Source organism: Salmo salar, chromosome 15, assembly GCF_965601325.2.
Source record: "Salmo salar chromosome 15, fSalSal1, whole genome shotgun sequence".
NCBI lineage: Eukaryota > Metazoa > Chordata > Actinopteri > Salmoniformes > Salmonidae > Salmo > Salmo salar.
Window position 1 is genome coordinate 111,805,523 of NC_138305.1, and position 22,600 is coordinate 111,828,122.

General features: G+C 45.3%; 2 protein-coding genes across 2 annotated transcripts in view; both read left to right on the forward strand.

The window, feature by feature from the left end:
• fgd1 (FYVE, RhoGEF and PH domain containing 1) overlaps nucleotides 1–2,086 on the forward strand; it is a 165,195-nt gene extending 163,109 nt beyond the window's left edge. The window contains exon 17 of the mRNA XM_082962286.1: nucleotides 1,710–2,086. Coding sequence (XP_082818412.1) covers nucleotides 1,710–1,979 — 270 coding nt within the window. The 3' untranslated portion in view covers nucleotides 1,980–2,086. The remainder of the gene's footprint in view (nucleotides 1–1,709) is intronic.
• LOC145860933 (uncharacterized) lies at nucleotides 2,086–16,152 on the forward strand. Its single transcript, XM_082962287.1, has 2 exons — nucleotides 2,086–14,259; nucleotides 14,296–16,152. The coding sequence occupies exon 1, from the start codon at nucleotides 5,423–5,425 to the stop codon at nucleotides 7,301–7,303; it is 1,881 nt and encodes a 626-aa protein (XP_082818413.1). The 5' UTR covers nucleotides 2,086–5,422; the 3' UTR covers nucleotides 7,304–14,259; nucleotides 14,296–16,152.
• The last annotated feature ends 6,448 nt before the right edge of the window (nucleotides 16,153–22,600 follow it).

The window sequence follows — 22,600 nt, forward strand, 5'->3', positions numbered from 1 at the left end:
TTAGACTGTTATTACACCCCTATTAGAGTGTTATTAGACTGTTATTACACCCCTATTAGACTGTTATTACACCCCTATTAGAGTGTTATTACACCCCTATTAGAGTGTTATTGCACCCCTATTAGAGTGTTATTGCATATTATAGTTACACTTCAATTCCTTTAAACAACACAACAAAAGGAGAAAACGTTTTAAAAAAACATAGCAATGTACTTTGGATTTGGAACATTCATCCAGGTCTGTCCTCTCTGTCTGTCCTCTCTGTCTGTCCTCTCTGTCTGTCCTCTCTGTCTCTCCTCTCTGTCTGTCCTCTCTGTCTGTCCTCTCTCTCTGTCCTCTCTGTCTGTCCTCTCTGTCTGTCCTCTCTCTCTGTCCTCTCTGTCTGTCCTCTCTGTCCTTCTCTGTCTGTCCTCTCTGTCTATCCTCTCTGTCTGTCCTCTCTGTCTTTCCTCTCTGTCTGTCCTCTCTGTCTGTCCTCTCTCTCTGTCCTCTCTGTCTGTCCTCTCTGTCCTTCTCTGTCTGTCCTCTCTCTCTGTCCTCTCTGTCTCTCCTCTCTGTCTGTCCTCTCTGTCTGTCATCTATGTCTGTCCTCTCTGTCTGTCCTCTCTCTCTATCCTCTCTCTCTGTCATCTGTCTGTCTGTCCTCTCTGTCTGTCCTCTCTGTCCTCTGTCTGTCCTCTCTGTCTGTCCTCTCTGTCTGTCCTCTCTGTCTGTCCTCTCTGTCTGTCCTCTCTGTCTGTCATCTCTGTCTGTCCTCTCTGTCTGTCCTCTCTGTCTGTCCTCTCTGTCTGTCCTCTCTGTCCTCTGTCTGTCCTCTCTGTCTGTCATCTCTGTCTGTCCTCTCTGTCTGTCCTCTCTGTCTGTCCTCTCTGTCTGTCCTCTCTGTCTGTCCTCTCTGTCTCTCCTCTCTGTCTGTCCTCTCTGTCTGTCCTCTCTCTCTGTCCTCTCTGTCTGTCCTCTCTGTCTGTCCTCTCTGTCTCTCCTCTCTGTCTCTCCTCTCTGTCTGTCCTCTCTGTCTGTCCTCTCTCTCTGTCCTCTCTGTCTGTCCTCTCTGTCCTTCTCTGTCTGTCCTCTCTGTCTATCCTCTCTGTCTGTCCTCTCTGTCTTTCCTCTCTGTCTGTCCTCTCTGTCTGTCCTCTCTCTCTGTCCTCTCTGTCTGTCCTCTCTGTCTGTCCTCTCTCTCTGTCCTCTCTGTCTGTCCTCTCTGTCCTTCTCTGTCTGTCCTCTCTCTCTGTCCTCTCTGTCTCTCTTCTCTGTCTGTCCTCTCTCTCTGTCCTCTCTCTCTGTCCTCTCTGTCTCTCCTCTATGTCTGTCCTCTCTGTCTGTCCTCTCTCTTTATCCTCTCTCTCTGTCATCTGTCTGTCTGTCCTCTCTGTCTGTCCTCTCTGTCCTCTGTCTGTCCTCTCTGTCTGTCCTCTCTGTCTGTCCTCTCTGTCTGTCCTCTCTGTCTGTCATCTCTGTCTGTCCTCTCTGTCTGTCCTCTCTGTCTGTCCTCTCTGTCTGTCCTCTCTGTCCTCTGTCTGTCCTCTCTGTCTGTCATCTCTGTCTGTCCTCTCTGTCCTCTCTGTCTGTCCTCTCTGTCTGTCCTCTCTGTCATCTCTGTCTGTCCTCTCTGTCTGTCCTCTCTGTCTGTCATCTCTGTCTGTCCTCTGTCTGTCCTCTCTTATCTGCACTCTCTGTTCTGTCCTCTTCCTCCCCTGTGTACCCAGGATGTGAAAGCCCAGCGCTCTGTACCCCTGATTGGCTTCGAGGCCTCCCTTCCTGAGTCATGTGACCGCCCAGAACGCCGCTTTGCCTTCAAAATCAGCCAATCCCACCTTACGCTCTACTTCAGTGCCGATGGGGAGGAGCTACAGCGCCGCTGGATAGAGGTCCTATCACGCGCAGGGAGAGGGGAGGAGTTACAGGCTCACAGTTCAATCACAGAGGCCCTAGAGGAGGAAGGGGAGGAGACTGCAACCTCGGGAGAGAATACATGATTGATTTTGAGGCGTACAATCAATATTAGATCTGTTCTCTAAAGACACAAAACTACAAACTGTACAGAACATGTGTAGCACACACACACACACACACACACCACACACACACACACACACACACACACACACACACACACACACACACACACACACACACACACACGCACACACACACACACACACACACACACAGTTTAAAACGTACATACACACACAGGTACGCACACACAAACTCACACACACACCTCTTTGTATTTAATGTCAGTGATCAGTCAGTTGCATGATAATATCTACAGGTCTGTTTCTCTCAGTCAGTGTATTGCTCATCAACTCGTCACAGTGAACCAGTGTTTGCAACAACAACAAAAAAAACTGCCAAAAGTCCAAGTAAAGTGTTGCTCTCATCCTACCTTCAGAAGATATATCAGAAGAATGCAGTATACAAAGATGTGTGTCACAGTGAATAGCTTCCCTCCAGTCAGACATTGACATTGTGTGTCACAGTGAATAGCTTCCCTCCAGTCAGACATTGACATTGTGTGTCACAGTGAATAGCTTCCCTCCAGTCAGACATTGACATTGTGTGTCACAGTGAATAGCTTCCCTCCAGTCAGACATTGACATTGTGTGTCACAGTGAATACCTTCCCTCCAGTCATACATTGACATTGTGTGTCACAGTGAATACCTTCCCTCCAGTCAGACATTGACATTGTGTGTCACAGTGAATACCTTCCCTCCAGTCAGACATTGACATAGTGTGTCACAGTGAATAGCTTCCCTCCAGTCAGACATTGACATTGTGTGTCACAGTGAATAGCTTCCCTCCAGTCAGACATTGACATTGTGTGTCACAGTGAATAGCTTCCCTCCAGTCAGACATTGACATTGTGTGTCACAGTGAATAGCTTCCCTCCAGTCAGACATTGACATTGTGTGTCACAGTGAATAGCTTCCCTCCAGTCAGACATTGACATTGTGTGTCACAGTGAATAGCTTCCCTCCAGTCATACATTGACATTGTGTGTCACAGTGAATAGCTTCCCTCCAGTCAGACATTGACATTGTGTGTCACAGTGAATAGCTTCCCTCCAGTCAGACATTGACATTGTGTGTCACAGTGAATAGCTTCCCTCCAGTCAGACATTGACATTGTGTGTCACAGTGAATAGCTTCCCTCCAGTCAGACATTGACATTGTGTGTCACAGTGAATAGCTTCCCTCCAGTCAGACATTGACATTGTGTGTCACAGTGAATACCTTCCCTCCAGTCAGACATTGACATTGTGTGTCACAGTGAATAGCTTCCCTCCAGTCAGACATTGACATTGTGTGTCACAGTGAATATCTTCCCTCCAGTCAGACATTGACATTGTGTGTCACAGTGAATAGCTTCCCTCCAGTCATACATTGACATTGTGTGTCACAGTGAATAGCTTCCCTCCAGTCAGACATTGACATTGTGTGTCACAGTGAATAGCTTCCCTCCAGTCAGACATTGACATTGTGTGTCACAGTGAATAGCTTCCCTCCAGTCATACATTGACATTGTGTGTCACAGTGAATAGCTTCCCTCCAGTCAGACATTGACATTGTGTGTCACAGTGAATAGCTTCCCTCCAGTCAGACATTGACATTGTGTGTCACAGTGAATAGCTTCCCTCCAGTCAGACATTGACATTGTGTGTCACAGTGAATAGCTTCCCTCCAGTCAGACATTGACATTGTGTGTCACAGTGAATAGCTTCCCTCCAGTCAGACATTGACATTGTGTGTCACAGTGAATAGCTTCCCTCCAGTCAGACATTGACATTGTGTGTCACAGTGAATAGCTTCCCTCCAGTCAGACATTGACATTGTGTGTCACAGTGAATAGCTTCCCTCCAGTCAGACATTGACATTGTGTGTCACAGTGAATAGCTTCCCTCCAGTCAGACATTGACATTGTGTGTCACAGTGAATAGCTTCCCTCCAGTCAGACATTGACATTGTGTGTCACAGTGAATAGCTTCCCTCCAGTCAGACATTGACATTGTGTGTCACAGTGAATAGCTTCCCTCCAGTCAGACATTGACATTGTGTGTCACAGTGAATAGCTTCCTTCCAGTCAGACATTGACATTGTGTGTCACAGTGAATAGCTTCCCTTCAGTCAGACATTTTACATGAATTCATTCTGAGCCACAGAACAGACTTCCTCCTCCTCACCATTTCTCTCTCTGACAAATCGATGTTGACAATATGCTGTTTAGAGCATTGAGTTGTTTCTATGCTGTCTGAGTGTTCTATGGTTTTGAGTGTTCTAGGGTTCTGAGTGTTCTAGGGTTTTGAGTGTTCTAGGGTTTTGAGTGTTCTATGGTTCTGAGTGTTCTATGGTTCTGAGTGTTCTAGGGTTCTGAGTGTTCTAGGGTTCTGCGTGTTCTAGGGTTTTGAGTGTTCTAGGGTTTTGAGTGTTCTAGGGTTCTGCGTGTTCTAGGGTTCTGAGTGTTCTATGGTTTTGAGTGTTCTATGGTTCTGAGTGTCCTAGGGTTTTGAGTGTTCTAGGGTTCTGAGTGTTCTAGGGTTCTGAGTGCTCTAGGGTTCTGAGTGTTCTAGGGTTTTGAGTGTTCTAGGGTTTTGAGTGTTCTAGGGTTCTGCGTGTTCTAGGGTTCTGAGTGTTCTATGGTTTTGAGTGTTCTATGGTTCTGAGTGTTCTAGGGTTCTGAGTGTTCTAGGGTTCTGAGTGTTCTATGGTTCTGAGTGTTCTATGGTTCTGAGTGTCCTAGGGTTTTGAGTGTTCTAGGGTTCTGAGTGTTCTAGGGTTTTGAGTGTTCTAGGGTTCTGAGTGTTCTAGGGTTCTGCGTGTTCTAGGGTTCTGAGTGTTCTATGGTTTTGAGTGTTCTATGGTTCTGAGTGTTCTATGGTTCTGAGTGTCCTAGGGTTTTGAGTGTTCTAGGGTTCTGAGTGTTCTATGGTTCTGAGTGTCCTAGGGTTTTGAGTGTTCTATGGTTCTGAGTGTCCTAGGGTTTTGAGTGTTCTAGGGTTCTGAGTGTTCTATGGTTCTGAGTGTCCTAGGGTTTTGAGTGTTCTAGGGTTCTGAGTGTTCTAGGGTTCTGAGTGTTCTATGGTTCTGAGTGTCCTAGGGTTTTGAGTGTTCTAGGGTTCTGAGTGTTCTAGGGTTCTGAGTGTTCTATGGTTCTGAGTGTTTGTAACTCCACAGAAGGCAGTAGAAGACTGATGTTTCTGTTTCCTCCATATGAAAGGGCTGTTGTTTGGATGTGATGGGGAAGGTTGTCCTATCCTATCTGTTACTTTTCTTCCTGATGCAATGAGATGGTTCTGAAGGTCTGGACTGGACAGTGTTGGAATGTGATGATGGATGAGGGCTAACTGAGACAGACAGACAGACAGACAGACAGACAGACAGACAGACAGACAGACAGACAGACAGACAGACAGACAGATGTCCCCCTTCACATCCCCCTCTACTGTGGGGGATGTGAAGCTATATCCTTCCTCTGCTGTGGGGGATGTGAAGCTATATCCTTCCTCTACTGTGGGGGATGTGAAGCTATATCCTTCCTCTGCTGTGGGGGATGTGAAGCTATATCCTTCCTCTGCTGTGGGGGATGTGAAGCTATATCCTTCCTCTGCTGTGGGGGATGTGAAGCTATATCCTTCCTCCTCTGCTGTGGGGGATGTGAAGCTATATCCTTCCTCTACTGTGGGGGATGTGAAGCTATATCCTTCCTCCTCTGCTGTGGGGGATGTGAAGCTATATCCTTCCTCTGCTGTGGGGGATGTGAAGCTATATCCTTCCTCTGCTGTGGGGGATGTGAAGCTATATCCTTCCTCCTCTGCTGTGGGGGATGTGAAGCTATATCCTTCCTCTACTGTGAGGGATGTGAAACCTATATCCTTCCTCCTCTGCTGTGGGGGATGTGAAGCTATATCCTTCCTCCTCTGCTGTGGGGGATGTGAAGCTATATCCTTCCTCTACTGTGGGGGATGTGAAGCTATATCCTTCATCCTCTGCTGTGAGGGATGTGAAGCCCTATCCTTTCTCCTCTGCTGTGAGGGATGTGAAGCTATATCCTTCCTCTGCTGTGGGGGATGTGAAGCTATATCCTTCCTCTGCTGTGAGGGATGTGAAGCTATATCCTTCCTCCTCTGCTGTGAGGGATGTGAAGCTATATCCTTCCTCCTCTGCTGTGAGGGATGTGAAGCTATATCCTTCCTCTGCTGTGAGGGATGTGAAGCTATATCCTTCCTCTGCTGTGAGGGATGTGAAGCTATATCCTTCCTCTGCTGTGAGGGATGTGAAGCTATATCCTTCCTCCTCTGCTGTGAGGGATGTGAAGCTATATCCTTCCTCCTCTGCTGTGAGGGATGTGAAGCTATATCCTTCCTCCTCTGCTGTGAGGGATGTGAAGCTATATCCTTCCTCTGCTGTGAGGGATGTGAAGCTATATCCTTCCTCTACTGTGAGGGATGTGAAGCTATATCCTTCTTCCTCTACTGTGAGGGATGTGAAGATATATCCTTCCTCTGCTGTGGGGGATGTGAAGATATATCCTTCCTCTGCTGTGGGGGATGTGAAGCTATATCCTTCCTCCTCTGCTGTGGGGGATGTGAAGCTATATCCTTCCTCTACTGTGAGGGATGTGAAGCTATATCCTTCCTCTGCTGTGAGGGATGTGAAGCTATATCCTTCCTCTGCTGTGAGGGATGTGAAGCTATATCCTTCCTCTGCTGTGAGGGATGTGAAGCTATATCCTTCCTCCTCTGCTGTGAGGGATGTGAAGCTATATCCTTCCTCCTCTGCTGTGAGGGATGTGAAGCTATATCCTTCCTCCTCTGCTGTGAGGGATGTGAAGCTATATCCTTCCTCTGCTGTGAGGGATGTGAAGCTATATACTTCCTCCTCTGCTGTGAGGGATGTGAAGCTATATCCTTCCTCCTCTGCTGTGAGGGATGTGAAGCTATATCCTTCCTCCTCTGCTGTGAGGGATGTGAAGCTATATCCTTCCTCTGCTGTGAGGGATGTGAAGCTATATCCTTCCTCTGCTGTGAGGGATGTGAAGCTATATCCTTCCTCTGCTGTGAGGGATGTGAAGCTATATCCTTCCTCTGCTGTGAGGGATGTGAAGCTATATCCTTCCTCTACTGTGAGGGATGTGAAGCTATATCCTTCCTCTACTGTGAGGGATGTGAAGCTATATCCTTCCTCTACTGTGAGGGATGTGAAGCTATATCCTTCCTCTGCTGTGGGGGATGTGAAGCTATATCCTTCCTCCTCTACTGTGGGGGATGTGAAGCTATATCCTTCCTCTGCTGTGAGTGATGTGAAGCTCTATCCTTCCTCCTCTGCTGTGGGGGATGTGAAGCTATATCCTTCCTCCTCTGCTGTGGGGGATGTGAAGCTATATCCTTCCTCCTCTGCTGTGGGGGATGTGAAGCTATATCCTTCCTCTGCTGTGAGGGATGTGAACCTATATCCTTCGTCCTTTCACGTACTCTCTGTCTCCCGGGTCGGCTGTATAGATTTTAGAGTATAGTAGGTGGGAACTGTCCCTTGTTATGGAAATCTGTTTGCTTAGTTTTCGTAGCTGGCTAGATGTTTTGTACGTAGACCTTGGAAAGAGGATGTTGTGTACGCAGGGTAATGCTACTACTATACTATAGGTGTTTTTAAAGACTGTTTTGCGAAATATTTAAAATTCACGATTTTTTTGGGGAGGTTTTACACCAACTTTAAAAAGAGACGTTTCTGGTCCTTTTACACACTTAGGAAATTGTGTTTTTTAAGCTTTAAAATAATTCCTCCAAACCCATGTAATCTCTCCAGCCAGAGCCCAGTCGTTTTGAATAAAGGCATCGAACCACTCTTTAACCGAAAGCATTCAAAGCGGATATTTAAGGACTCTTGTTCAAAAGGAAAGCTGAAGCGTTAACTGATTCCACGATAGAAATGTAAAGGTCATTTTGAGCCAACATATGAACTTCCGCGATACAGATTGAATAGATTGAATAGATTGTAAACCTTTAAAAAAAAAGCCCATCCGTCTCACTGGCTTGACATGAGCTCTTTATAACGGCCTCTCTGCCACCTAGTGAGGAAAGATGGTATTACACACAGAGCCTCTGCAGAGAGCAGGGAAATGAGGTGCCACTTGTTTGGCTCTGGAGAGAGACAGGGTGAGGAGGATAGATAAACTGATGGAATAGATAGATAGATAGATAGATAGATAGATAGATAGATAGATAGATAGATAGATAGATAGATAGATAGATAGATAGATAGATAGATAGATAGATAGATAGATAGATAGATAGATAGATAGATAGATAGATAGATAGATAGATAGATAGATAGATTGTCCATAAGATAGTTTTCCTTTCCAAACATGGCCATATAGCTGCAGTTTGTTATGTCAGAGATGGTTTCTAATAATGAAATAGTATATATATATATATATATATATTAGAGATAATAATGTCTTAATGAAGCCCTTTGAGAAAGTCTTCTCTGTCTCAGCTGATGGGTTTGTACATGGGCATGGGTATGTGGTTGTGTTGTTGTGATGAGTTTGTGTGTTTGAGAGAGCATATCGTGTTGACAGGTTTACGAGAGAGAGAGAGAGAGAGAGAGAGAGAGAGAGAGAGAGAGAGAGAGAGAGAGAGAGAGAGAGAGAGAGAGAGAGAGAGAGAGAGAGAGAGAGAGAGAGAGAGAGAGAGAGAGAGAGAGAGAGAGAGAGAGAGAGAGAGAGAGAGAGAGAGAGAGAGCAGAAATAGCTTGTTTTTGTATCATTCTAACCAGTGGTTTCTCTGACTTTATGAGATTGTTTTTGATAGTTATACAGAGGACAGAATGAGGATATATATGAACCATAAAACGTGGAATGTTTAGATGTTTTGATAAATAAGAAGAGAATCGATACTATAGCCTGGTGTCACAACAGAAGAGAATCGATACTATAGCCTGGTGTCACAACAGAAGAGAATCGATACTATAGCCTGGTGTCACAACAGAAGAGAATCGATACTATAGCCTGGTGTCACAACAGAAGAGAATCGATACTATAGCCTGGTGTCACAACAGAAGAGAATCGATACTATAGCCTGGTGTCACAACAGAAGAGAATCGATACTATAGCCTGGTGCCAGATCTATTTGTGCTGTATACAGACACATCCATGACAAGGTCCATGTGAGTTGGCAAGACAGCACCAACAGATCTGGGACCAGGCTAAACTGACGCAGTCTTTGTTTTTCACCTCAGTCCCCAAACTAGTGACCAACATTGTGTTCAATGGATGGATGGATGAATTCAAATGATTATTGTCTTCTTCTTTGTTGTCTGAAAGAAACATTCAGTGGTATAGCTTGACTTCAGTGCAGTAACACCAGACAGACCAGATATAATGTGATGTGTGATCTGTTTGTGTTGGCCAACTCTGTGGTAATGACCATAGGAGCTGGTAAGATAGCACATAGTTACATTGATCCCCCCCCCAATGAATGAGAGATCACGGTGAATTGGAGCACGTTTATTGATCTGCACCATTGAGCATTGATTACATTTACATTTTAGTAGACACTCTTATCCAGAGCGACTTACAGTACTGAATGCATACATTTCATACATTTCTTTCTCCGTACCGGTCCCTCGTGGGAATCGAACCCACAACCCTGGCGTTGCAAACACCATGCTCTACCAACTGAGCCACACAGGAAGATGATGAGTGTCTGCTCGAGCTACAGTACATCCGCAGACGACAGGACCATTGACTGACTGTCTGCACCAATGAATGGACAAAGCCATTGATCGCGTGACACCACTAATTCCTCTGTGAAGACTCAGTGGCGAATTGAAGCCTAATTAATTCGGATAAGATTGCGTCTCACGGAGACATAACATGCAGCGCTTTGAGCTACTCCAGAATGTGACGTTGCAGGCTAGCTCAGCGCTGCCCCCTTCTCATTGAGTAACTCGCGTTGAAGGCCGACCGGGGTACTGCAGTCTTCCATTAGCAACTAATCCTTATCCTGCGATAGAAAAAAATGATTGGTTTCGAGGACATATATCTGGTGTTTTAAAAGCAATTATTGGTAGCGTGACTGTCTTCGAAAATTGTGTTTAATTACACGAAGATTGACCATGAAGATCAAACTAATGTCCATTTAAGGAATCCTGTTTTTGCAAACAATTCCTGCAGTACCACAGTCTGCCTTGAACTTCCGTGGCTTTAATAATGAGAGTGGGTAACGGGGCGTCGTAAGGATTGGACCAAGGTGCAGCGGGAACGTGTAATACTCATCTTCTTTATTACATCAAAAGAAGGAAAAAACAAACGAAACACGTATACAAAACAACAAACGACACTAAACAGTCCTGTCAGGTGCTCAGACACTAAACAGTCCTGTCAGGTGCTCAGACACTAAACAGTCCTGTCAGGTGCTCAGACACTAAACAGTCCTGTCAGGTGCTCAGACACTAAACAGTCCTGTCAGGTGCTCAGACACTAAACAGTCCTGTCAGGTGCTCAGACACTAAACAGTCCTGTCAGGTGCTCAGACACTAAACAGTCCTGTCAGGTGCTCAGACACTAAACAGTCCTGTCAGGTGCTCAGACACTAAACAGGAGACAACTACCCACAAATCCCATAGGAAAAAACACCCCCTCTTAAATAAGACCTTCAATTAGAAGCAACGAGGAGCAGCTGCTTCCAATTGAAGGTCAACCCCATTAACTAAACATAGACATAGAAAGACTAGAACTAACATAGAAATATACTAACAAGAACATAGCCCAACAAACCCCAAAACACTCTAAACAAACACCCCTCTTACATAATAACATAGCCCAACAAACCGCGAACCACATAAAACCAACACCCCCTGCCACGTCCTGACCAAACTACAATAACAAATAACCCCTTATACTGGTCAGGACGTGACAGAGTGGGAAGTCGTTCTCATCCGATGGCTGCCATGTTTTTGGACGACGTGAGTGATGTCATCACTTTACCATGGTTACCGTTACAACATGCCTTACAGTACTCAGTCTTATAACTACACGAGAGAATGTCCGTCTTTACCATGACAGGACAGTATGATGGATGAAATTATTTCTCCAATAGAAATCCCCGATAATGCTTGTAGGCGATGTCATGGCAACGTTGGCTAGCTAAGCTCATGTGCAGAAACACGTTGTCCTGAACTGCCCATGTGCAGAACACATCATCAGGTCTAACGGTCATCCTGAACTGCCCATGTGCAGAACACGTCATCAGGTCTAACAGTCGCTCTGAACTGCCCATGTGCAGAACACGTCATCAGGTCTAACGGTCATCCTGAACTGCCCATGTGCAGAACACGTCATCAGGTCTAACGGTCATCCTGAACTGCCCATGTGCAGAACACATCATCAGGTCTAACGGTCATCCTGAACTGCCCATGTGCAGAACACGTCATCAGGTCTAACGGTCATCCTGAACTGCCCATGTGCAGAACACGTCATCAGGTCTAACGGTCGCTCTGAACTGCCCATGTGCAGAACACGTCATCAGGTCTAACGGTCGTCCTGAACTGCCCATGTGCAGAACACGTCATCAGGTCTAACGGTTGTCCTGAACTGCCCATGTGCAGAACACGTCATCAGGTCTAACGGTCGCTCTGAACTGCCCATGTGCAGAACACGTCATCAGGTCTAACGGTCGTCCTGAACTGCCCATGTGCAGAACACGTCATCAGGTCTAACGGTTGTCCTGAACTGCCCATGTGCAGAACACGTCATCAGGTCTAACGGTTGTCCTGAACTGCCCATGTGCAGAACACGTCATCAGGTCTAACGGTTGTCCTGAACTGCCCATGTGCAGAACACATCATCAGGTCTAACGGTCATCCTGAACTGCCCATGTGCAGAACACGTCATCAGGTCTAACGGTCGCTCTGAACTGCCCATGTGCAGAACACGTCATCAGGTCTAACGGTCGTCCTGAACTGCCCATGTGCAGAACACGTCATCAGGTCTAACGGTCGCTCTGAACTACCCATGTGCAGAACACGTCATCAGGTCTAACGGTCATCCTGAACTGCCCATGTGCAGAACACGTCATCAGGTCCCAACCCCCTCCATCCAACCTGTCTCCACTCCCACTCTCCCATCCCTCCAACCCCCTCCAGCCAACCTGTCTCCACTCCCACTCTCCCATCCCCCCAACCCCCTGCAGCCAACCTGTCTCCACTCCCATCCCCCAACCCCCTCCAGCCAACCTGTCTCACTCCACTCTCCCATCCCCCCAACCCCCTCCAGCCAACCTGTCTCCACTCCCATCCCCCAACCCCCTCCAGCCAACCTGTCTCCACTCCCACTCTCCCATTCCCCCAACCCCCTCCAGCCAACCTGTCTCCACTCCCACTCTCCCATCCCCCCAACCCCCTCCATCCAACCTGTCTCCACTCCCACTCTCCCATCCCCCCAACCCCCTCCAGCCAACCTGTCTCCACTCCCACTCTCCCATCCCCCCAACCCCCTCCATCCAACCTGTCTCCACTCCCACTCTCCCATCCCCCCAACCCCCTCCAGCCAACCTGTCTCCACTCCCACTCTCCCATCCCCCCAACCCCCTGCAGCCAACCTGTCTCCACTCCCATCCCCCAACCCCCTCCAGCCAACCTGTCTCCACTCCCACTCTCCCATCCCCCCAACCCCCTCCAGCCAACATGTCTCCACTCCCAGTCCTGTTCTGTGACCTTGGGCTTCTACTTCGCGCCTGAGCCATTGTTACTCCTAGACGTTTCCACTTCATAATAACAGTACTTACAGTTGACCCGGGCAACTCTAGCAGGGCAGCTCTAGCAGGGCAGAAATTTGATGAACTGACTTGTTGGAAAGGTGGCATCCTATGATGGTGCCACGTTGAAGGTCACTAAGCGCTTCAGTAAGGCCATTCTACTGCCAATGTTTGTCTATGGAGATTGCATGTCTGTGTGCTCGATTGTATACACCTGTCAGCAACAGGTGTGGCTGAAATAGCCAAATCCACTCATTTGAAGGGGTGTCCACATACTTTTGTATATAGAGAGTATTTAAGACATTGGCTCCAATCTAGGTTGTGCCTTTAGATTAGGAGAAAATTAACAACTAAGGAAGAATTCTTCACTTCTCTCATTGACTTGTCAAACCCCCAAACCCTGGCCTGGTCCTCTTGGTCTGTTTCACAAGCGTTCCCGGAAGTCTCTGATGTTGCGCTTCTGGGTCCAGAAACTGTGATTTTTCTGTTACTGCTTTTGCCAAAGTATATTTACGGTATTTCGATACAATTGAGGCTTTCAGTCCATATTTATACGTCTTTATTAGTGTTTTTTTTTTTCATCTGTTTTGTATTTATTACAGTTTTTTTTTTTACTACAAAGTATTGTGTATTTGACTCGCCTGTGGTGCCAGGTAATATTGAACGTTCAGACATCGTGGGCGGCAGGTAGCCTAGCGGTTTCGATCGTTGCGCCACATGTTGAATATGTTCAGTAGTTCTCCAAATCCTGAAGCTACTTTTCCTTGATACATGTTGAATTTGGATTACATTTGGGATTTTTTTGTTTGTTGTACCAAAACTCCCTGTACTGTGTACTTTATAACTGAGCTTCATGTCCAGTTTTTTTCATAACGCTCTCATTGCCACAAATTATATAAGATACTTCAAAATATATAATAATTACTTAGAACTTTTATTTATACTCATTCATTTCCTAATACTTCCAAACATGTTGTTGAACTGTATTGTAAAATATGATTCTGCTTGTTACATGTAAGGGCATAAGAGGAGGTAGAGGAAGAGGTAGAGGTAGAGGAGGTAGAGGTAGAGGTAGTGGTAGAGGTAGAGGTAGAGGAGGTAGAGGTAGTGGTAGAGGAGGTAGTGGTAGAGGTAGAGGGGGTAGAGGTAGTGGTATAGGTAGAGGTAGAGGAGGTAGAGGTAGTGGTAGAGGTAGAGGAGGTAGAGGTAGTGGTAGAGGTAGAGGTAGAGGAGGTAGAGGAGGTAGAGGTAGAGGTAGAGGTAGAGGAGGTAGAGGTAGTGGTAGAGGAGGTAGTGGTAGAGGTAGAGGAGGTAGAGGTAGTGGTAGAGGAGGTAGTGGTAGAGGTAGAGGGGGTAGAGGTAGTGGTATAGGTAGAGGTAGAGGAGGTAGAGGTAGTGGTAGAGGTAGAGGAGGTAGAGGTAGTGGTAGAGGTAGAGGTAGAGGAGGTAGAGGAGGTAGAGGTAGAGGTAGTGGTAGAGGTAGAGGAGGTAGAGGTAGTGGTAGAGGTAGTGGTAGAGGAGGTAGAAGTAGAGGAGGTAGAGGTAGTGGTAGAGGTAGAGGTACTCAATCATTCAAAGACACCTGCTGTGTGCCTCAATGTGTGAAGATCAGGAATCTGCAATGTTTGGGGATTTTACCAACTATCTTTACTGCAATATACATACTTAAAAAAAAAGAGTCTTTCCTTGAAATCTACAGGAACTTGTTGGACCGTTTTCTGAAATAATGAAACATGCAAACATGTTCCAGACATTATGTGAGTGTTACTATAAATATGGGGTATACAGTACAAACATGCACAAAAGGGTTATTTTAATTTTGATGGGAGACGTATAAACAATGTAAACAGTGCTAGGTGTAGGGAATAGGGAGCAGTTTCACCCCCTAGGTCTCTGTGTAGGGAATAGGGAGCAGTTTCACCCCCTAGGTCTCTGTGTAGGGAATAGGGAGCCGTTTCACCCCCTAGGTCTCTGTGTAGGGAATAGGGAGCCGTTTCACACCCTAGGTCTCTGTGTAGGGAATAGGGAGCCGTTTCACCCCCTAGGTCTCTGTGTAGGGAATAGGGAGCAGTTTCACCCCCTAGGTCTCTGTGTAGGGAATAGGGAGCAGTTTCACCCCCTAGGTCTCTGTGTAGGGAATAGGGAGCCGTTTCACCCCCTAGGTCTCTGTGTAGGGAATAGGGAGCAGTTTCACACCCTAGGTCTCTGTGTAGGGAATAGGGAGCAGTTTCACCCCCTAGGTCTCTGTGTAGGGAATAGGGAGCCGTTTCACCCCCTAGGTCTCTGTGTAGGGAATAGGGAGCAGTTTCACACCCTAGGTCTCTGTGTAGGGAATAGGGAGCAGTTTCACCCCCTAGGTCTCTGTGTAGGGAATAGGGAGCAGTTTCACACCCTAGGTCTCTGTGTAGGGAATAGGGAACCGTTTCACACCCTAGGTCTCTGTGTAGGGAATAGGGAGCAGTTTCACCCCCTAGGTCTCTGTGTAGGGAATAGGGAGCAGTTTCACCCCCTAGGTCTCTGTGTAGGGAATAGGGAGCAGTTTCACCCCCTAGGTCTCTGTGTAGGGAATAGGGAGCCGTTTCACCCCCTAGGTCTCTGTGTAGGGAATAGGGAGCAGTTTCACCCCCTAGGTCTCTGTGTAGGGAATAGGGAGCAGTTTCACACCCTAGGTCTCTGTGTAGGGAATAGGGAGCCGTTTCACCCCCTAGGTCTCTGTGTAGGGAATAGGGAGCAGTTTCACACCCTAGGTCTCTGTGTAGGGAATAGGGAGCAGTTTCACCCCCTAGGTCTCTGTGTAGGGAATAGGGAGCAGTTTCACCCCCTAGGTCTCTGTGTAGGGAATAGGGAGCAGTTTCACCCCCTAGGTCTCTGTGTAGGGAATAGGGAGCCGTTTCACACCCTAGGTCTCTGTGTAGGGAATAGGGAGCCGTTTCACCCTAGGTCTCTGTGTAGGGAATAGGGAGCAGTTTCACCCCCTAGGTCTCTGTTGAGAGAAACGTAATTTGAATCATCAGTACAGTAAGGGGATCTTGTTACAGTGAAACAGACGGAAACGGCCTGGATACAAAAAATAAAAAATAAAAACATTTGCAAAAAAGGTGCAAGTGATGCTTTTTGAAGTAAATGATAGGCTGGCTAAGCCAAACAGTTATAATGTGGCACAATTATTTCCTGTTTTTCATGAATTCGAAAACTTTGTATGTTTTATTGTCAACAGGAGTATTACTGTAATTATTATTATTATTATTATTATGATTATTGTTATGACTATTACTAATATTAGTGGCAGGCCACTGGGTAACATTGTATGTCGATATCCAAATGAAATCTGTGCAAGATAATGATGCAAAATGTTTATGAGTTTTTAAAAACAAATAAAAAAGGTAGACTACAGGACTGTGTCATTACGGTTGTTGTAACTGTGAAACTCTGAGATTAACAAATAGTTGATCTAAATCAATTATTCAATTAATCAATCAAAATCAATTATGACACCTTTTATATGGGGTGGTTGGTAGCCTAGTTATTAAAGCGTTGGACTAGTAACCCGAAAGGTTACTAGATCAAAATCCCCGAGCTGACAAGTTAAAAATCTGTCGTTTCTGACCCTGAACAAGGGTCCCCTGGTAGGCAGTCATTGTAAATAAGAATTTGTTCTTAACTGACTTGCCTAGTTCAATAAAGGTTAAATACAAAAAAAAAAGATCAATGTGTTTACTTTTTCCATGTGTCATCAGTAGGCCTACTGGAATACATTTGAAAAACAGGAAAGAAGAGTGTTTTGCTGTTGCAGCTTTGTGATCAATGAGCTTCGTGACGAGCTGATGAAATATTTGGTATGGGCATGAAGATAGATAGAGGACTCTAGTGCCCCACAAAACCTGTTTTAGCATGGGCAGCACAATTGAGGACTTTCACCATGTTGAAGTAGTCAACTGGGTGTGATTTCCTATTGGTTAAGGAAGGATCACATAATTCCATCCAGGTCATCAGGAGAGATCAGCCAATGAATTATGGTTGTGAGCAAACATTCCATAACTGCAGATGGCAGAAAATCTCCAACTTTGGCTTTATACATGTTCAAACAACACCCTCCAGGTGGCAATATGCACTCTTTCAGTTTGTTTACCAATTCATAGAAGTCGTAGAAGAAGAAAAATGACTACTTCAAAATGGAAATGGCCTCAATAGCCCTGCACAGGCTTCATAATGGGACAGACACAAAGACGCGTCCTCTATAATTCTCTATGGGTAAGGGAGGGAAAAACAACCTATAGGCCTGGCATATCTAAATGCAGGGATCTCTTTATGCAATCCTATTGGCTGAAGAACATTCCAGCCCTACTCTCCATGACCATTCATTGGAACCCTGACTTGTCCCTCAAATTAAAACGTGGGCAGATCCTTCCTTCGTGGGGGGGGGGGGGGGGGGGGGGGGGTTGACGTCAACGAGGATGGCTGAAGCAACCGACTGTAGATGAAAGTCGAGGACTGAAGTCGAGGGGGTGGGTGGGTGGGGGGGGGGGGGATGCAACACCCGAAAGTCGAACACTAATGTTGTCAAATGAACATGGCAGTGTTGCTATTGTTTAGAAAAGGTTTTTTTTTAATCATGCTGAAAATAAGCATTTATCCAACCCTCCCCCCAATATCACACCCTCACACACTGAAATCATAATATCATATTATGTGTGTACATTGTACAATCAATTAGTGAGGAAAGCCTCAAATACCACATTCATTTTGTACAGTGACAAGAAAAAGTATGTGAACCCTTTGGAATTACCCGGATTTCTGCATAAATTGGTCATAAAAATGTGATCTGATCTTCATCTAAGTCACAACAATAAGACAAACATAGTGTGCTTAAACTAATAACACACAAATTATTGTATTTTTCGTGTGTCTATATTGAATACATCATTTAAACGTTCACAGTGTAGGTTGGGAAAAGTATGTGAACCCCAAGCCTAATGACTTCTCCAAAAGCTAATTGGAGTCAGGAGTCAGCTAACCTGGAGTCCAATCAATGAGATGAGATTGGAGATATTGATTAGAGTTGCCCTGCCCTATATAAAACACTCACAACATTTGAGTTTGCTATTCACATGAAGCATTGCCTGATGTGAACCATGCCTCGAACAAAAGAGATCTCAGAAGACCTAAGATTAAGAATTGTTGACTTGCATAAAGCTGGAAAGGGTTACAAAAGTATCTCTAAAAGCCTTGATGTTCCTCAGTCCACGGTAAGACAAATTGTCTATAAATGGAGAAAGTTCAGCACTGTTGCTACTCTCCCAAGGAGTGGCCGTCCTGCAAAGATGACCGCAAGAGCACAGCGCAGAATGCTCAATGAGGTTATTAAGAAGAATCCTAGAGTGTCAGCTGAAGACATACAGAAATCTCTGGAACATGCTAACATCTCTGTTGACAAGTCTACGATATGTGAAACACTGAACAAGAATAAGCCACTGCTGTCCCAAAAAAAAAAAAACTGTGCAGCACGTCTAAAGTTCGCAAAAGAGCACCTGGATGTTCCACAGCGCTACTGGCAAAATATTCTGTGGACAGATGAAACTAAAGCTTGTGTTTTGAAAGGAACACACATCACTATGTGGAGGAAGAAAAAAGAGGACAATGACCCAAAACACAGAAGTAAATCAACAACAGAATCGCTTCAAAAGAAGGAAATACACCTTCTGGAGTGGCCCAGTCAGAGTCCTGACCTCAACCCCATTTTAAAAATGCTGTTGCATGACTTCAAGAGAGCAGTTCACACCAGACATCCCAAGAATATTGTGGAACTGAAACAGTTTTGTAAAGAGGAACGGTCCAAAATTCCTCCTGACCGTTGTGCAGGTCTGATCCACAACTACAGAAAACGTTTGGTTGAGGTTATCGCTGCCAAAGGAGGGTCAACCAGTTATTAAATCCAAGGGTTCACATACTTTTTCCACCCTGCACTGTGAATGTTTACACGGTGTGTTCAATACAGACATGAAAAAGTATATTTGTTTGTGTGTTATTAGTTTAAGCAGACTGTGTTTGTCCATTGTTGTGACTTAGATGAAGATCAGATCACATTTTTTATGACCAATTTATGCAGAAATCCAGGTAATTCCGAATGGTTCATATACTTTTTCTTGCCACTGTACATACAATATAAACACTGTACACATAAATCACGGCAAATTGGTTCCCGTTTCAGTCATGTCTTTGGTCACGTTCGCTTTGTGTCGAACAAAAACACCCTGATGCTTAGTTGAGAATAGAGCGTCCCACAATGCAGGCGAAAGACACAGGATTAAATTGGTGAAGATCGACTACAGAAACTTGCAGTCAAAACTCCACGACCTTTTGATCACATAAGCATTATATATATATATATATTTTTTTTAATAAGTCACATGTAGGTGCAAGTCAGACTATTTTTTTTTTTACAGCCAGAATGCAACACACTTTGAAAAGCGGTGACCAATGATGGTCAACGACTTGACAAAAGTAACCCGTCGAGAACACGCCCAATGCTTAGAATGATTTGATCTCTTTTTGTTTTACAGTCTATTTACTGTCCCCCCCCCCCCCCCCCCACACACACACACACACACAAGGTCGAGCCCACTGCTTAACAGAACGAACTGTACTGCTCTACTGCCGCGACCAGCCGACCACACTGATTGGTGGAGAATCAACACCAAATGAGAACGGATTAATTTTGATTCGTGGTCCATGTGCGTTGTTGTCCTCTCTTCTAGACTTTATAACAGGCTTCGCTACGTTGATCTACCTACTCTTGGGCGTAGTGGGATTTTTAGGGTAACATGATACCCTCGTCGGTCCCGCTCCCATTCACAAGGGGGCGATGGCAACGTTTTAGTTTTTTTTTGTCTTTTCAATTTTGTTTAAAGCAAGGAAGAGTCACCTTCCCTTGCTAGCAGTAGCTAGCTGGCAGCCTGGCTACAAAATATAGCATGCTAGCTAGCCTTTTTAAGCTTCCCACATCTCCATGTAAAATAATCAGATTTATAATTTTAAAACATATCCCCTGACAAATATTGTTCTACTTGCCAGTGTAACCTAAAACATTATCCCAGTTTGATATGCTGCTTGTGTATTCATTCCCATTGTGAGGAAAACCCCTCCTATTTGACTGGTCTGTGACTCACTGAAAACCTTCCTCTTTGACTGGTCTGTGACTCACTGAAAACCCTCCAATTTCACTGGTCTGTGACTCACTGAAAACCCTCCTATTTGACTGGTCTGTGACTCACTGAAAACCTTCCTCTTTGACTGGTCTGTGACTCACTGAAAACCCTCCAATTTCACTGGTCTGTGACTCACTGAAAACCCTCCTATTTGACTGGTCTGTGACTCACTGAAAACCCTCCTATTTGTCTGGTCTGTGACTCACAGAAAACCCTCTTTGACTGGTCTGTGACTCACTGAAAACCTTCCAATTTTACTGGTCTGTGACTCACTGAAAACCCTCCAATTTCACTGGTCTGTGACTCAATGAAAACCCTCCAATTTCACTGGTCTGTGACTCACTGAAAACCCTCCTATTTGACTGGTCTGTGACTCACTGAAAACCCTCCAATTTCACTGGTCTGTGACTCAATGAAAACCCTCCAATTTCACTGGTCTGTGACTCACTGAAAACCCTCCAATTTGACTGGTCTGTGACTCACTGAAAACCCTCCTATTTGACTGGTCTGTGACTCACTGAAAACCTTCCTATTTGACTGGTCTGTGACTCACTGAAAACCTTCCTATTTGACTGGTCTGTGACTCACTGAAAACCCTCCTCTTTGACTGGTCTGTGACTCACTGAAAACCTTCCAATTTTACTGGTCTGTGACTCACTGAAAACCCTCCTATTTGACTGGTCTGTGACTCACTGAAAACCCTCCTATTTGTCTGGTCTGTGACTCACAGAAAACCCTCTTTGACTGGTCTGTGACTCACTGAAAACCTTCCAATTTTACTGGTCTGTGACTCACTGAAAACCCTCCAATTTCACTGGTCTGTGACTCAATGAAAACCCTCCAATTTCACTGGTCTGTGACTCACTGAAAACCCTCCTATTTGACTGGTCTGTGACTCACTGAAAACCCTCCAATTTCACTGGTCTGTGACTCAATGAAAACCCTCCAATTTCACTGGTCTGTGACTCACTGAAAACCCTCCAATTTGACTGGTCTGTGACTCACTGAAAACCCTCCTATTTGACTGGTCTGTGACTCACTGAAAACCTTCCTATTTGACTGGTCTGTGACTCACTGAAAACCTTCCTATTTGACTGGTCTGTGACTCACTGAAAACCCTCCTCTTTGACTGGTCTGTGACTCACTGAAAACCTTCCAATTTTACTGGTCTGTGACTCACTGAAAACCCTCCTATTTGACTGGTCTGTGACTCACTGAAAACCTTCCAATTTGACTGGTCTGTGACTCACTGAAAACCCTCCTATTTGACTGGTCTGTGACTCACTGAAAACCTTCCTATTTGACTGGTCTGTGACTCACTGAAAACCCTCCTATTTGACTGGTCTGTGACTCACTGAAAACCCTCCTATTTGACTGGTCTGTGACTCACTGAAAACCTTCCAATTTGACTGGTCTGTGACTCACTGAAAACCTTCCTATTTGACTGGTCTGTGACTCACTGAAAACCTTCCTATTTGACTGGTCTGTGACTCACTGAAAACCCTCCTATTTGACTGGTCTGTGACTCACTGAAAACCCTCCTATTTGACTGGTCTGTGACTCACTGAAAACCTTCCTATTTGACTGGTCTGTGATTCACTGAAAACCTTCCTATTTGACTGGTCTGTGACTCACTGAAAACCTTCCTATTTGACTGGTCTGTGACTCACTGAAAACCTTCCTATTTGACTGGTCTGTGACTCACTGAAAACCCTCCTATTTGACTGGTCTGTGACTCACTGAAAACCTTCCTATTTGACTGGTCTGTGACTCACTGAAAACCCTCCTATTTGACTGGTCTGTGACTCACTGAAAACCCTCCTCTTTGACTGGTCTGTGACTCACTGAAAACCCTCCTATTTGACTGGTCTGTGACTCACTGAAAACCTTCCTATTTGACTGGTCTGTGACTCACTGAAAACCTTCCTATTTGACTGGTCTATGACTCCTTGAGAGTTTTATTGCCATGCAAGGGTAGGGACATGGAGCTGGTTTGTACCCATGTACATACTGCCATATATCCACCTCTGAGCTGCACTGGAAAGGCAGCCGTCATCAGCGATATGTCCTGTTTTATAAGGATGCAAAACAAGCATGCGTTGGGCCTGGCTAGCCAATGCAGGACCAACTTGATGTCCTTAGCCAATCAGAGGGTGCATGATCAGCTCATGTACAGAGTGTGGGGCAAGTGGGCACCAGTTGATTGGCTGAGATCACAGGCTAAACTGATCACCGTCTCCTCTTGTGAGGAGAGGTAGATTCAGCACTGTCACGGTTGTCAGAAAGAGAAGCAGGACCAAGGTGCAGCGTGTGTGTCGTTCCACATTTTATTTAATCTGTGAAACTATGCAATACATAAATAAACTGAATAAACAAAACAACAAACTGTGACACAGAGGTGAAACATACACTACTCAAAAATAATCTCCCACAAAACCCAGGTGGAAAAAAAAAAAACCTACTTAAGTATGATCTCCAATTAGAGACAACGAGGACCAGCTGCCTCTAATTGGAGATCATCCCAAACAAACCAGCATAGGTTCTAGTTTTTGTATTTATAACAACATAGAAATACAAAACATAGAAAACCACCCCCTGTCACGCCCTGACCTACTCTACCATAGAAAATAACATCT